This window comes from Apodemus sylvaticus, chromosome 10, assembly GCF_947179515.1.
Source record: "Apodemus sylvaticus chromosome 10, mApoSyl1.1, whole genome shotgun sequence".
Taxonomy (NCBI): Eukaryota; Metazoa; Chordata; class Mammalia; order Rodentia; family Muridae; genus Apodemus; species Apodemus sylvaticus.
In genome coordinates, this window is record NC_067481.1 from 57,137,751 (window position 1) to 57,154,650 (window position 16,900).

The window sequence follows — 16,900 nt, forward strand, 5'->3', positions numbered from 1 at the left end:
AACTCTCAGGCATTAAACAGGAACTTCCAGCTAAGAGGTTGGTAACTCCCACCTGTGACCTGAATCCAACCTGAGATATATTTAATTTATAATATATTGAAATGCTGTCTACATTGGAAAAATGAATCCACCCCATATCCTGATGTTTGGTCTCTCGGGGAAGTCTAAACCCCCAGCAGTGTTGGCTTCACATTTGATGGGACTGAGTCATGGCTGCTACGGTGAGATGAGCAACCGGCAGACAACGTTAGCCACAGTCTCCACTCTCCCTATTGTCCATCTCCATTGCTTGCTATTGTTTATCCGTCACTGACTCTGAATGTCACCTGCCATTGTCCTCTCATGCCCAGCAGACTTCATCCTTTGTCCTGCCTCATAGGTGGCCCTTATTAGGTGAGCCGTGGTCCTCGTGTAAGCATCCTTGCCAAGCTCACACTTCTGTGCTGTGTACATCACTCTTCCTGTTCATTTCACCTGCTCTTCTCCCCACTGAGCACCAGGCAGGCCATATTCGTTACCTTTGTTACCTGATCCACCTTGCCCGGTGCCCCAGTAGTACACTGTGCTCTCCATGTGACTCTACCACATCCTATGACATGGTCCCCTGTTCTGTCCCAAGAAAAGCTACTGAAAGCCTCCCCATATATGCACACACTTTTATATGTGTTCCTCAAACCCTGATAGGAAACTTCCGTAGTCTAGCACCTAAACAGAATTATTAGAGTTGTATAGTACATAAGTTCTTCCTTCTTTCTTTCCTTCCTTCCTTCCTTCTTTCTTTCCTTCCTTCCTTCCTTCCTTCCTTCCTTCCTTCCTTCCTTCCTCCCTCCTTCCCTCCCTCCCTCCCTCTCTCTCTCTCTCTCTCTCTCTCTCTCTCTTCCTTCCTTCCTTCCTTCCTTCCTTCCTTCCTTCCTTCCTTCCTTTCTCTCATTATCTCTGTTCTTTCTTTTTCTTTCTTTCTATCCCTCCTTTCTTCCTTTTTATACAAGGTTCTTATATAGTTCTGGCTCTCCTGGGACTGTAGACCAGGCTGGCCAGGTTTAGAGAGATCTGCCTGCCTCTGCCTTCTGAGTGCTGGGATTAAAGGCATGCACCATTACTTCTGGAAATTCTTGTTTTATGTGTATGGGTGTTTTGTCTCCATACCAATGTATATCATGTGTGTGCAGTGCCCAGAAAGTCCAGAAGACAACATCAAATCCTCTGTGACTGGAGTTACAGATTGTTGTGAACCGCTTTTGGAAGAGCAGCCAGTGGCTGAGCTGTTTCTCTAGCCACTAGATTCCTAATTGGACTAAGTAATGCCAAGTGGCTTTCTCTGCATCCTTCTAGGGCTTGAAGATGCCTGTATCCAGTCCTTGCTGTCAAGGAAACGCACATGCTAGCAGCACCCCTCCCCACAGGAAGATTTGAGGAGACTTCGTGGAGTGGAGCTCAAGGACAAGGGATCATACCTGGCAGCTGCTTGTTGTGTAGACCAGGCTGGCCTCAGTTCCTGCCCCCACTTCTAGGTGAGGGGTGAGGACTGGCCGTGAGGAGGAAGGCTGTGAGGAGGAAGGCTGTGAGGAGGAAGGCTGTGAGGAGGAAGGCCGTGAGGAGCCTTCCCCTCTGTGCACCCACCTTGTTCTCCGTGGCATGCTTCTCCTTCTCGACCTTAGTCAGAGTCAGCTCCAGGTCGTCGATGTCTCTCTTGAGAGAAGAGCACTTGTCTTCCAGATTCCTCTTCTTGGCAACCAGCTCAGAATTCATCTCTTCCTCCTCCTCCAGCCTCTCATTCAGCTCCTTGACCTTTGCCTCCAGCTGGATCTTGCTTTTGATGAGACCCTCGCACCGTTCCTCTGCATCCATTAGATTCTCTGTTTCCTGAAAGAGGCGGGTCACTGTGAGTCCTGTTTGCTTATTTGTAAACCCAGGGAAGAAAGGGCCCGGCCCTCTAAAAGCGGGCACATAAGCCAAGCTGAGGAGTAGGCTGGGTGTGCGCACACACAGGCATTTACACACACGTCACCTATGTGCTCTCTTAACCCCCGAGGACATCATTATTGACAGCCAATCATCACTCTAAGTAATCTCACACGGAGACACTCATGGAGTTACAGGTTCATTGTAAACAAGAAAGCCTCCTCTACCAGTCAAAAACCACGTCATCTGTGATCTGTATACGCCATGCTCTACAAAGCAGGTTGGTGTTTTCAAAAGTCTGCTTACTACCTGTTAATATTCAGCAGAAGGGGGCTATCCGTGTGTCCCTTGTGTGCTTCCTCCAGTAACAGAACAGGAGAGTGAAAACACACAGGACTAGGTGACTGAATAGGCCCATGTCCCAGAAGACTGCAGTGAGTTTTGTGGATGGGACCGAGACTGGCTAATCATGTTCTTAAGCTAAATCAGCCAACACCTTCCCTTTGTAAAGTATTTGAAGCACTAGACACACAGTGCAGGGTGGAAGGGAGAAGCCTGGGAAGATTCCTTGCTAGTGCTCTCTGAGTCTCTCGACGCCTCAGAACACGCTGGGCACCTGGCACGGTCCGAGGCTTCCAGTTCCTTGACAATCATCCACTGTGAGTACAGTTATGTTCATGATGTACTGCTATGATGCCCATAATAGTACATGTTCAGATTCATATTCAGATGTGAGCATGAAGCCGGACAAGAGAATTAACAGACGCTAACAGGTGGGGGAATCCGGGAGGTTAACACTGCTGGATCTAGGACTCCTGCCCTCTGAGCCTTGGAAGGTGGTGCTCCCATGGAGAGCACTCTACTCACAGTGTGAGAGCAAGGGAGAGCACATCACTGTACATAAGGGGAGATGCAAGGAAAGTCTCTGAGGGTTTTATTAAGAGAAAAATACACATTTCTTGGAGAGGAGACAATTATGCTACCAGAATATTGTGACCTGCCAATGTGGCTCCATCCCATCCCCATTTCTTTAGTAAAAATGAATTATCAAGAGAACTTTTCAGAGAATAATTATATATTGAAAATCGTGTGTGGAAAATTAGTTTCTGTTTTCAGTTGGGTTATTTAATTTTAATGATTTACTTTTATTGATACATTTAAAATTTTGTGTATTTAAACATTATTTAAAAAGTATTATTATTTTATGTGTATAAGATTGGTGTTTTGTTTGCTAGGGAAGACAGAGGAAAGACCAGAGAGAGCATAAAATCACTCTGACAACATATTTTCTGGGGAAACCAAGAATAGGCCTGCTCCTACTGACTGGGTAGTGATGCAATACTTGGTACGACCACTAGGTGGCACCACTGCCTATTAAATAGACAGCTGAGGGGACCTCCCTGCTCCTTCACTGTCCTGGGAATCTGTGTTTCACACTCTCTCCGGTAGAACTTACAGATTGGACTTGCAACTGGAGGTCATTTTTTTCCTGCAGCAGGGAGACCATTTTCTCCTCCAGCTCCTTCCGACGCGCCTCAGATCTAGCCAGTTCTTCCTTGGCTCGTTCGAAGTCTTCCTTCATGGTGGCCATCTCCTTCTCCGCCTCGGCGCTCTTCAGCAGGGGCTTGATCTTGAAGAACAGGTTCATCCAGGGCCAGTGTTTGACGTTCATGAAGGAACGCACATTGTACTGGATGCAGAAGATGGACTCCCTGTGCACCCACAGGACTCGGATTAATTACCCACAATACTCGCTAACTCGTTTTCCATTAGAACCCCTCCCCGATAGGTCTCAGGAGCTTTATCCTACCCACGTGGGTAGCAGGGGATACACCCAAGCTTTGCAGAGCCTATGAGTCTATGTGAATGAGGGCACTGACTGCAGCAGGAAAAGATTAGGAAGAAGGAAGGCCGAGCCCTTCATGCCAACTCTAATTATGTGAACCAGGGCAGAGGCTTATTTCCCCAGGTCCTCCGTTGCCTAACTATACAACTGCCATTGTCTGAAGTCCTGAAGCTCTCTCTGCATCTGTCTGCTTTGCATGTATCTGTGAACTGTTGGACGGCAGGGTTTGTTTCCATATCTTCAGTGTATAAGATGGTTGCTCAGTCACTACTGGCCAAATGATTGATTGATTGAATGAATGAATGAATGAATGAATGTTCGAAGACCCAAAGCAGGAAGTGATTTCTAGCTGCTGAGTAGGAAGGGTGGGTAAGAGAGATGCCTTACCTCCTCTCCATCATCTTCTTGAACTCCACCCTCATCAGGTAGCCCCTGCACACGGCCTGCGTGCGCGTCATTAGGGTCACCAGCTTCTCATCCCTCATCTCTTCCAGCAGCCCCAGGAGCCCAGCCTTGAAAAACACCTGCATTGAGAAAGAGATGAGCCCAGCTATATCCTCAGCAGGGGCTCAGTCAGCCTCGCGGTGGGACCTCTCAACACCCAAAGTGTGTCCAGGCCTCACGTTCCAGTGGCTCTGGTCTCTGGTTTTGTACCTCTCGGGCTGCTGGTAAGGCAGTGTGCTCTAAAGTAGCTTCAGGGTCCATCAGGCACCAGGGCTGGTTCAAGGCAATCAAGACAAACCCAGAAAGTAATCACAGGGCAAAATTGTGCCCAGAATTGGAGCAAGTCAGTGATACATGTCTGGGAGACTGTGCACAGGGCACATATATGCACACAGTGACCAGAAGTCCTTCCACTGTTATAATCACCTGTCTCAAGCCACCTACCCTGGAATCTGTCCTATGTTCTATGCATGCTAAAGCTCTTTCTTCTCCTTTGAGAGTCTTTCTCCTGGGTCTCTCTAGGCCATGAGGGTTCCCCTGCTTGCTGCTTCATTTTCTAACTTAAGATTCCTTAAGATTCAGCACAGAGCCAGAGCCCCCAGCCACTGTCCCAGGGCTCCTCTGCCTGGGCTGCAAGACAAGACTGATCAAGTCGACCGGAAGAAGAAAAGGCCCTTCCTTCTGAGCAGTAGTCGATCTGCAGAGTTGTGGGGTGTGTGTGTGTGTGTGTGTGTGTGTGTGTGTGTGTGTCCAGGCCACCTGTGCCCACCTTCGTATGGCCGAATCGGAACTGCTCTCGGTCCACATCGATGGAGTTCAGCAGCTTCTCAGAGGCGTTCTTGCTGTCGATGAACTGCCCTTCTGGAATGGCACTGGCATTAAGGATTCGGTACCTGAGGAGAACAGACAATGGTTTTGACCTCTCAGCACGGTCTTATGGTCTTTCTAGAACTTTCTGTTCCACTCTTAAGAAGGTAAATACTGTTCTGCTAGCCTGGGAGAGGGGAGAGGCCAGGGGTGAGTTCTAGGGTATGGTGGGCAGAGGAAGCGGGGGAGAAAGACACCGTAAGGAAGAAGGAAGATGGACTGAGCACCTAGCTCAGAAAATTTGCCTTCAGAGGAAATGGTTCCTCTTTGACCTGGAGCTTTGAATTAAGCTGCAGCTACAAACCTCAGTCCTCTTACCCCTCAAGGGGTCTGGAAAGAAAAAAAGAAGTGTTCTGGAGTAGTGGATTTCAACAGGAAGATTTGGATCCCAGGGAACACCTGGCAATACTGGTGCCTTTGATGGTTGCAGCATAGGAATTCGGTGTGTGGTTTGTACCCAGCATCTTTGGACAGAGGCTAGAGATGCTGCTAAGATGCTCTAATGTATAAGGACACCTCTCTACAAAGGATCATAGAGTCCCAAATGTTCCTCAGTGATGAGACATCCTTCTTTAAAGTGACAGACGTCATCTGACTGTCAGGTGAGGTCTGACTGTATGGACAGACCACTTTGGGACATCCCAAGACTCACATTGGACATGGGCTTATGCTTGTGGCAAAATGAATTTTATAGAAACCCTGAGAAGCTTGTTACTTTACCAACTAACCAGGCCAAGGGTACTTTGGATGGGGTATGTCTATAAAAGCTGTCCCCAAAGGAGACAGATACATGAAAGAGGTAACCTACCGTTGTTTGAAGTCAGCATAGAGGATTCGGCTGGGGAACCCTTTCCTGCAGATCCGGATGCCCTCCAGGACGCCATTACAGCGCAGTTGATGCATGACCAAGTAGTGGTCCATCACACCTGGGGAAAGTGCAGGGTGGGGGACATTGGTGGCTTTTCACTGTCTTGATGATCTGAGACCCATGAACTCCCTCAGTGTCATCAGCACTTACATATGTTGATATCAGCACTAAGTGGGAGTCTAGGAGTGACTGCAACTTGTATAACAAGCCTCGCGGAGGGAATCACCCCAGTCTTCCCGGGAGACTCTAGCAGCCCATGGCCATGAGAAGAAGAGATTTATCCTGCCAGAAGCCTCAGTAACTATGCTCTGAGGAAAGCAGGGGTGGAAAGGGCCTGGGACTCCCATTAGACAACCTGAAGAGTCTTCCTGCCTCTGCTTAGGGGTGAAAATGTCTAATGTGAAGAACCTGCAAAGCCAGATGCGAAACAAACTTGAGATAGAAAGGAAGGTAGGAGTTGGAGGCTGAGTGTCGAGGGCTGGTGGCCGTCTGCTCGGTGCCTGCCTCAGGAAGCAGGGCTTGAGTGGAATTGTTGGAGCCAGAAGGACCAGAGCAGCCTATGGCTGAGAAGCCGAGGCTTGGTAACCAGCCTGGCCAGAGGGTTAGAGGAGAGACTGTGGCTGTGGTGGTTTCTCACTGTACGATTTCTAAGTTGCCAGGGAGGGGCACAGCTAATTCTGGCTTTGACATCACCTTGTAGAAATTTCCAGAATGTCTACAGGCGTTCCTGCTTGCTCTGAAGAGAGATCTTTATAACAGTTTTCACAGCTTGACTAGAGCTGTAGCCTCTCCTAGTGCAGTAACTACCATCCATGTGTGACCTTACACACTAAAGTCATTAATGACAAGGATTCATCTCAGTTGACTTAAGCCAAACTTATTGCAGCTGGTAGTGATGACACCACATGGTGCAAATATAAACACCGACATCACTGCCCAAAGGTCCACTGGGAGGGAATTCCCTGCAGAACAACTAGTAAAGACTGAGGAGGAAATATCACTATCAGAATTCCAGGAGGATTTGTGTAGGGAACTGCAGACATTTTCAGTTTGGTTCCTCCCTGCCCCTTGTTTTTTCCTGATTTTGGATCCTTTCCATTTCAATGGTAATGTCTTCATTTTATCTTGAATAGAAAATCCATTTAAGGGACTCTTAAGATTCTCGTGGTCTCAGGAAACTGTTAAAATTTCTCTTCCAGCTTTATCAAAAAATGAATTATTCTTTTTGGCAAATTTCCAACATTTTAACATCTTGGTTATATTAGTAAAAATGTTAAATATATAAATAAACTGTCTTATTTCTTTAATAGCACATCGGTATTCATTGCTCTTGATTTTATAGCATGCAATATTTGTGGTTTATAATTTTCATTTTTCACATCTCCTCTTAGTATCCACTGATTTTTTAATTTTAACAGATGCACAAACCATTATGGTTATGCATATTAATGAGACACAGTGTATTTCAGTACATGAATGTGATTCCTACTGGTTCAAATCCCAACTGTGCTGTTTATCAACTGCATGAAAGGGAACCTTCTGGGTCTTGAAAAAAATGAGGATGCGATGTTCCCACATGCGCGTTGAGAGAAGATTTATTGTAGATAGGAGGGAGAGCAGAGATACAGACAGCTGGGTGGTCCACACTGAAGTTGGCCAGCAGACTGGACTTGGTCATGGAATTGGGGGAGCGAGAGAGGAAGAGAAGAGGGGGGGGGCAAACTTCCCAGGGAGTTTCCTGGGAACCCAGAGACCAAGAAGTCAAGAGACCAGGAGAACATTAGCCAAAATGGCTGGGTTATAGAGGAGTCCAAGATGCTAGGGGAAGGGAAGAGAGGCTGGGGGCGGGGGGGGGGGGGGGGGGGGCTTGAAGGTTAAGGGTAGGGGTGGGTTGAGAAATGCTGAGAGCACCCAGAACTCTGTAAGTAGAGAGAGTAGGGCTGGGGGAGACTGGCCTGCAGTGATTCTCTTTGATATGTTAAATAGGCACCCCAGGCAGTCAATGGAGGAGCTATCCATCCAGTCTCTTTTGCTAGAGAAAAGGAGAATGACTCCTTTTAATGAACAGAAACTATCTTCTTAAAAGCCAAGGCTTTTGTCTAAATGCTGGGCTTTGGGAAAAGGAATTTCTTGAAATCTAGCTTGTCTCCATTTCTTCGTTCGTAAAATGTGGAGAACAGCAGCTCCTACCTCATAAGGAGTAGGTTTGAGTCGAAGTGAGTGACCACTTTAAAGCAGCTCCTAACACGCGGAAAAAAACCCCAGGGCGTTGTCATTGTTGTGGCCTGAAGCAAGCAGACAAAGTGAGGGCCATAGCTCTGGGAGAGTCAAGGGCAGGGAGAGATGCAGCAAAAACTACAGATCAGAAAAAAACTTAAAAGGCCATCATCTGGTGACGGTCCCACTGGGGTGGAGGTCATGCAAAACTCCACGGGAGAATCTTATGGAGACAGGATACTGTGGGAGACTTTTCAAGGCAGTGACAGCAGAGACCAGACCCTGTCTTCCCTCTCACTGAAGCTCACTAGGGATTCTGAGATGAACTCTGTCAGGGATGCTGCTGCTTTGGCTCCCAGCCCTGTGGACACGCTCTGCAGACGGCCCACGGGTAGTTCTGTATTGCCTTTGTATGAATATGTTGAACCTGTTTTTTTCTTTTTCCCTTTTGGATTTTTGAGACAGAGTCTTGTCATACTGCCGCGGCTGACATCAAACTACAACCTTTAGCCTCAGCCTCAGGGACTCTGGGGTTGGCAGTGTGCACCTCTACACCCCGGGTTTGAACTTTAAACGGTTTCCTGAGCCATCTCCCACTCCTCCCTTCAGCCCATCCTTAGGGATTTGCATACACCTTAGTGAGTCCAGTTCTCTTCAGATGACAGCTAGCCCGGAGAGCCACTCACCAGGCGTCTTGGTCTCATTGGGAATCAGGCATCTCACAAAGTGAGGATGGGTGCTCCTCAGGTTGGTCATCAATTTGTTTAAGTTTTCCTGGGGCGCACATGAAAGCAAGCACATTTCTCTCAGCGCATGGGCAGAGAAACAAGTGAAAGAGGAAGGTACCAAAAGAGAAAGCACTTACCCTGAACACAGCCGACACAGTCTGAAAGGAGGAGCCCTTCTTCTTTCCACCCTTCTTACCTCCTGCGGAGTCACCTGCGGGGGGCGGGGCGGGGGCGGGGCACAAAGAGCTGGGGTCAGGGGCAAAGCAGGAGGCCCAGGGGAAGGCTCGGTACACGCCCTCTTCTGAGCCCAGTAAAAAGAGTGTTGGCTGCATTGCCCAAGTTTTGTTGGGTTGTTCTCAGCACATACTTAAGCTGACCAGATTTGGGGACACTGAACTTTATCACTGTGCTAATGGGCTGGGGTGGGATGTGGTGACATTTAGCTGAGAGCATAATACACGTTCTTGGTGTAGGGAGACTGTCCTCTTCTTGGGGAATCTGACATTTAGTCAAATAGGTTGAGACATTCTTCTCCGTGACTGGAATCTCTCTACTGTGTTTTATTATTCTCAATTTTATTTTTTTATTTAGAGCCTAATACACGTTCTTGGTGTAGGGAGACTGTCCTCTTCTTGGGGAATCTGACATTTAGTCAAATGGGTTGAGACATTCTTCTCTGTGACTGGAATCTCTCTCCTGTGTTTACCCCTTTTATTATTCTCAATTTTATATTTTTATTTTGACACTGGCTCTTGTTATGTAGCCCAGACTGGCTTTGAACTTGCAGCAATCCTTCTGCCTCTACTACCCCAGTGCTGGGATCATAGTGCTGGAGTCTGCCTTCATGAGAAAGAAACTGAAAAGAACAAAACTATATATTTTTTCTCACGAATATTCTATAGTCTATCCCCCTTTCCTTTTTTAAATGGGAGAAACCACCTAATTTCTTCTTTCAGTTTGAAGTTGGTGATGTTTGGTATAAGTTTGCTAAATAGCTGTCTTTCATATTTAGCCTCTAAAACTTAATCTTGATTCAGCTTGGGGGAAAATATTTCCTCTCTTCTCCTTATACTCCGTCACTTGGCCTCTCTGTATGAGGCTAGCATGAGTGTAGAGGACAGAAAGCCTTTTTTTTCAGATTCATATCCATCCACAGGTTCTTCTAATATTGTCTTGACATTGTTAAGTGGCATTGTCCCTAAGAGACAATGGTACCCTGGTCTGACTCAAAGAAAATCATTTTGTCATTCAAAATTTAAATCGTGCTCATTTATTACAATTCTTAGCCCATAGTGTAACTCAACATTAACTTTTAAAATGTTATATAATTATCTACTGAATGATTATCTTGCATTCATTTTAAATTAAAGAAATTAATTAATAAATACATGCATTTAAATGGTCAGTAGTTTAAAACTCTATCTTAGATAATTGTTTAATGTGCCACACCTATGTCAGGAGTTTAAAACTCTATCTTGGATAATTGTTTAATGCGTCACATCTATTAGTAAAGAGAGTGTGAGTGGACTAGGGACCTTGGACGTTGGTGCCGGTTGCTCTGTGTTCACTTTGGGAACAACTGCAGTTTCCCAAATGATTAGACACAGAGGCAGGTTATAGCAGTACACTCCTGCAACCTAGCATATGGGGATTTGAGGCAGGAGGATCACAAGTTTGGCTCATCCTGAATTCTAGGCTTGAACCATAAAGTAAAACCCTGTCTCAGAAAAATAAGCACAGTTGTTGCATGACTACAGTTGGCTACACCAACTGGAAAAGACTCAAAGATGCCAGGTGACCCTGCATTTTTATTCCTATGTGTATATTCTTGTCAGGACAACAGATAAGCACCCCATAATCTACATACACAAGAGGTTCTATTCACAGGGTAATCCTATTCTCAGGAGCCAGAAAGTGGAGATGGTCCAGTTCCGTACAGACTCACAGGTGAGGGCAGAGACAAGGTGAAGACCACCCATGCAGTGAGATATTATTATCTCTAGAAAGGAATCAAGAACTAATACTGCTATATCCTGCACAAACCTTGAAAATATCAAGCCTGAGTGAAAGGCCTTGTCATGTCTGATTCCATTTCTATGAAATTTCCAGAAAAGGTCAAATACATCCTCCAACTCCAAACACCCTCAAGCTAGCCTCAGCTCTACAGTTCTCAAGTCCATAATCACATATGTCCTTGAAGGAAAGACTTGGTATTGCCCCTAAGTAAGGTTATAGAAACCCTGGCCATCTTCAAGAAAATAGTATATAGAGATGGAAGGTAGATCAGAGGTTCCCAGACTCTGGGGACAGGCAGGAATGGTGAGAGACTGCTTATGGATTGCAGGAGTGACAAGATGTTCTTACAGTAGATAGTAGTGATGACTGCCCAGCATCATAAACATACATACCTACTGAATTCTTAAGTACTAATTATATTGTATTACATCTTAAAGAAAATCATTGAACAATGAATCACTGACTACCTTGTCTACCCAGGGTCCACTTTACCTCCATGGAGCTTCATGTTTTAAGAGGAACACTGGGAATAGGAAGAAGAAAAATGAAGGCAAGAATCTGAAGTTCATGTGGGGCCAACTGATGTATGAGCAGCTTTAGGGTGTTAGTGATTGCAGAGAGCTTTCCGTGAGGAAAAAAAAGGATCTTACCTGCTTCTGCTCCTGCGTAGTTGGAAAAGAGGAAGGACAACAGCTTCAGGGAGGACTTCTGGTACAGCCCCACCACGGTCTCATTCAGGGGGTCCTTGTTCTTGTCCAGCCAGCCAGCGATGTTGTAGTCCACGGTGCCCGCATAGTGCACCAGAGAGAAGTGGGCCTCGGCCTTGCCTTTGGCAGGTTTGGGCTTCTGGAAGTTGTTGGATTTTCCCAGGTGCTGGTCATACAGTTTGTTCTTGAAGGAGGTGTCTGTCGCCTTGGGGAACATGCACTCTTCTTCCAGGATGGAGAAGATGCCCATCGGCTAGAAGGAAGATGACAGAGATGGTATCTTTACAGTTGAAAAGCCAGGCTAGTGGTTCCATGGATGGAGAAAGCAAAGAGAACTCCTTTGGTGCCATCACTGTGCTTCTAAGAGCACTGGATTGTGAGCCATGAGAACAAGGTTCCTGCCCGGCATGATGTAGTGACAGAGCAGTGGTAGATACAGAGAGCAGGCTCTTGCTTGGTAGATTAGCCTGAAACTAACAATCCTGTTTTAGATCCCTGAGCATTGGGATTACAGGAATGTATTCCCTCGCCCAGGATTGAAGCTCTTATTAAAAGTTGACATCACTCCTTGTTTTCACAGTAAGTTCCTAGTAAGAATACCAGTGCTCCTGGTCTCTGCTCTTTGGATTTTGGGGCATGTCAGTAGGTAAGAGATGCCACAATGCATGCACAGAACCCACTGACATGCTTGTGGTCTTATATCTTAACCCCTCAGGCAACTCCTTAGGTGTGAGGACAGTTCTGAGTGCTTTCCGAGTCTCCCTCTTTCCAAACTTCTTCTCTCTGCAAAGAGAAATTCAGCTGACTGAAAGGGAGAGGGATTAGAGATGCCCATCTACAAGCAGAGAAGAGGCAGAGGAGAATGTGAGGGTACCAACCACGGGGAAGCGCCCCTACCTTCTCGATGAGCTCAATGCAGGCCGCCAGGTCCATCCCAAAGTCGATGAACTCCCACTCGATGCCTTCCTTCTTGTATTCCTCCTGCTCCAGCACGAACATGTGGTGGTTGAAAAACTGTTGCAGTTTCTCATTGGTGAAGTTGATGCACAGCTGCTCCAGGCTGTTGAACTGGGTGCAAATATGAAAGAGTTTAAGTCTGAAAAAAATTCTAATGAATTTGGGACAAGAGCTAAGCAGACAGAATAAGCCAGTCATTTGCCTGAACAGCTCACATCAAAGATCTCAAAGCCAGCGATGTCCAAGACCCCGATGAAGTACTGCCTGGGCTGCTTGGTGTCCAGCTGCTGGTTGATGCGGGTGACCATCCACAGGAACATCTTCTCGTAAACAGCTTTGGCCAGAGCTCCCACTGAGTTGGTCACCTTGAGAAAGGACCATCCACTTAACATTCATATTAAATCATTGGTCCACACTCATTGGTTACATTAAGTTGAAGCATTAAATTGATATCATGATGGTCAAAAGTAATTGAGTGTTGACAATTTCACATCTTTAAGCATCCTATTAATATTTTTAAGACATCTGTCTGCCCTGTGATATTCTCCTTTCTCTGATAACAATTCCATTAAAAAGATAGATTCTTAACAGCCATGGCCTTAGCACATGACTCCAGCCCTTGTTGTGTTCCAATCAGAGGAGAAACTTTGATATATATTGGATGAATTAGTGTCCCTTTGTAAGATTTGAAATTGGAATCAAAAGCTGCTGGTCTTAATCTTGGGTTGAGAGTAGAAATATGGAGGTGTAAATTTGAGAGGTCTGAGGGAGTTCTCAGGCAGGAGGAGCAAAGGGACCTTATTTAGCAAAGACACAATAGAGGAGAGAGATAATAGCATTTGTAGCTGCAAAGGAGTCAGAGAGAGACTGCCTTGCCTTCATTTCCTAGTTACCTGCCCTCATAGCAGGAGTAGGCACACCTGCATTTGCATTCCTTGGATCACCCCTGATATCTAAGGATAATTTCCATTTTGATGCTGAAGCCAGTTTCATACAACTTTCCGAATGTAGCTGGAAGAGTGCTGCAGAGATGGTTAGAATAGCAGGACATCCAAGTCAACCGAATTCTGAGAATCTGTTACCTGCTGGACATTCTGTCCTTTGGTGACATACTCATTTCCAACCTTCACTCTTGGACAGCACAGGCCTTTCAGCATCTCTGCAGAATTCAGTCCCATCAAGTATCCAGCTTTGTCAGCCACTGAAGAAAGAGGAGACATGGTTTAATAGAAAACAGAAGCTGTTGGGCTATTTAGTTAGTCCAGGTTTCTCCCAGAAACATGTCTCTCAATCGCCCTATGATGTTTCTGTATTCTCCCATCTGTAACAGGCATGGATTTGTCCGTAAAACCTCATCCTATCACCCAGGGGCCTTTTGTTATCAAGAGCTTCCAATCTATATGCAAGCTTTGTAAATAGTAAGTTTTTAAAAAATTGTTTTTATTCCTTTTTCTATTTCCTATGGTATTGGGGATGTCAACTGTGCTCTACTATTGAGCTACAGGCCCAGACAATATGCATCTTGACTGATTTTTGATCTACTATTATTTCAACTTCAAAAACACATTGGTCAGCTGGCATAGTGGTGCACTCCTTTAATCCTAGCACTTAGGAGTCAGAGACAGACATACTTCTGTGAGTTTAAGGCCAGCTTGGTCTATATAGAAAGATCCAGAACTGTCAGGATTGCATAGAGAGATCCCATCTCAAAATAACAACAACAGCAGCAGCAGCAGTAACAACAACAACAACAACAAACTCAACCCAAAAGGCATATTAGTTACATTGTAAGTCCCACCAACCATAATTTGAAAATGCTAAGAGAAAGAATTTAGTCTGAGCTTGTTCGATGACTGAGCAGGTAAGGATGTTTGCTGCCAGACCTGATAACCTGACTTTGAGCCCTAGAACTCACAGAGTGAAAGGAGAGAGCTAAATCCAGCAAGTTGTTTCCAGACCTCATCACATGAATCCTGGTGTACAACTCCCTCACACCCCAAAAATAAATGTAATACTTAAAAAAAATCATTGCCAGTGACAGTGGCTCATACCTTTAATCCTAGCACCTAGGAGGCAGAGACAGGTCACCATGGTTTATATAATGAGTTCTAGACTAGCCAGGGCTACTTAATGTGATTCTGTTTCAAAACAACAACAGCAACAAAATTGCATCTGTACCGAGCAAGATAACATGACTATTTACATCATAGTAGATGTTAAAGTCATCTAGAGATAATTCATAGTACACTGGAGGGTATACATTAGTCTCTACTTCAGTTCCTGCCTCTATGTTCTTGCCTTGTGTTCTTGCTTTGGCCTCATTCAATGGTGGACTAAACTTTAAGTCAAATAAACCCTTTTCTCCTCTAAGTTGATTTTTGTTATGGCTTTTGTCACAGCAACAGAAAGCAAACTAGGACGTGGCAGTTATAGGCACTCCTTGACATCTAAGCCTGGAAAATGCCAAGTGATGCCTGCAGAGACATCCATGTAATCCTTAGACATTTACTGACATCAGTCGAACCCACTACCAAGGTAGAGAAATGCTTCCCCCAGGATGACCTTTCCGGGTCTATGACTCTCATCTTCTTGCTGGTTATGGAGACAGGTTCATTCAAATCCAGGGTAGAATTTGTTAAGTACTTAATCAAATGCCAAATGAGCACTTTACTCCACTCAAACTATCATCGATTCTTGCTTTGCTCATTTAAGTGAACAGGACCAGTTATTCATTGCCAGCCACTCTTACCCTTGGTAAGCCCATGTTCATTTCATGCCCTCAAATTGCTGGTCTTTCTCTTGCTGCCAACAGCTGTGAAACAGTGCATCAGCAAAGAGTCTGGACTCTAGGATCAGATTGCCTGGATCCAGACTGGACTGCCTGGCTCAGGATTTTTGCTTCTCTAAGCTTTAGTTAGGCCATTTGCAAAATTGAGGTGACATTGATAATGTTGGGGTTTTAGGGTTCCCAGGAGGCATGCCTAGCATTTAGTGAGCTCCCAGTAGATGACTACTCTTGATGGTAACTCAGATTGCTATTGTCAGAGGTGCTCATGCCTTGGCTAAGTTCTCCATTGTCTCTTTGGTGGGGATTCCTTTCTGTTAGAATCACGAGACACATGATTAGCAGGGCAAAAGGACAGTCAGGGCCTCTACCAGAACATGTTTCTATGCAGTCTATACTTGTTGAAGACCTGGTGCATATTCTCTAAGGTTCCTTGCTTGAGGTTGGCTGACTGCTGACTGCTTTATCCTCCTACTACATGGCGTGTCAGTGCCTTATGTGTTTTGCCAAATGCAAATCTACCACATCTTTTTTCCCCTGTAGACAAAATGGACCAGCTCTCTTCCTCAGTTCCCACCATGTTATTTCTCTTGTATCCTTACTTACCTCAGTGTGTGTCTCTCTTTTCCCACATCTTTCAGAATCCTACCCATCCTTCACAGTCCAATTCACTGACCCCTACTCCAAGAATCCTTCCATGGTTATCCTGGCCCAGCATGATCCCTGTTCTGAATTCGGTACCTCTTCCCATCATGTGCCACTGAGGTAGACAGGCTTCTAAGATGGCTCCCAAGGCCCATGTCCCTGGAGCACATTTTGTATAATCCTCTTTTGAGTTTAGGTGGGATCTATGAATATAGTGAACTATTATGCCCATGATAATGCTACTCATCAGATGGCTTTAAATTGACAAAAGAGAGATTAATGCAGACAGACAGAAACCAATCAGGTGAGCCTCAAGAGCATGCTGATAAGGTTATTTAGATCTTCCTAATGTTTAAGCCATGCCTAGGGAGCCTTCTTGATGCCTCCAAACTTAACCAACCCTGATTCATATACTGTAGGGATAGAATCAATAGGAAGCATTTCTAGGGGTGACCCATGATTATTCACCTTTTTCTTCAAGGAATATTTTAGGATGCACGTGAGAGAAGAGAGGTCCAGCTCTCAGTGTGGTAAGAGTTCCACTGCCTTTCCTTTCTTCCTGCATCCTTTTTCCACATCTCTCAGTTTTACTTCTAGGATTTCTGTGGGTACGGCAGGGTGTGGTTTTATGTGTAACAATGAGTGTGTGTTCCATCAGCCAGGTGAGAATTACTAAGAGGGAAATTTGGTCACTAGTTTTTGCTTCAAAGTCAAGTTCAGCAGATGTCAGGGTGGGAGCAATAGGAGGAAGACAACTTGACTCCCTTTTTAGCAGAGGTTTTTCATTTTAAGTTCCCATTATCAGGACAGTATTCTGGGCATTAATGTTAGTATGCATAGAGAGAAAGTGAAGTTCACTTAGCCCTAGTCTTCCACTCAAGTCTGCCTCAAAGAACAGGCATATCTTGATGACAAGAG

The 16,900-nt window shown here is 45.4% G+C and overlaps 1 protein-coding gene across 1 annotated transcript in view; it reads right to left on the reverse strand.

Annotated features, from left to right (window-relative positions):
- Positions 1–16,900, reverse strand: part of Myh13 (myosin heavy chain 13) — a 48,639-nt gene that overhangs the window by 20,563 nt on the left and 11,176 nt on the right. The window contains exons 11-21 of the mRNA XM_052195941.1: positions 13,635–13,753; positions 12,768–12,917; positions 12,493–12,663; positions 11,539–11,848; positions 9,010–9,083; positions 8,831–8,918; positions 5,868–5,985; positions 4,962–5,085; positions 4,136–4,272; positions 3,359–3,614; positions 1,621–1,863 (exon numbers count right to left, since the gene is read on the reverse strand). Coding sequence (XP_052051901.1) covers positions 1,621–1,863; positions 3,359–3,614; positions 4,136–4,272; positions 4,962–5,085; positions 5,868–5,985; positions 8,831–8,918; positions 9,010–9,083; positions 11,539–11,848; positions 12,493–12,663; positions 12,768–12,917; positions 13,635–13,753 — 1,790 coding nt within the window. The remainder of the gene's footprint in view (positions 1–1,620; positions 1,864–3,358; positions 3,615–4,135; positions 4,273–4,961; positions 5,086–5,867; positions 5,986–8,830; positions 8,919–9,009; positions 9,084–11,538; positions 11,849–12,492; positions 12,664–12,767; positions 12,918–13,634; positions 13,754–16,900) is intronic.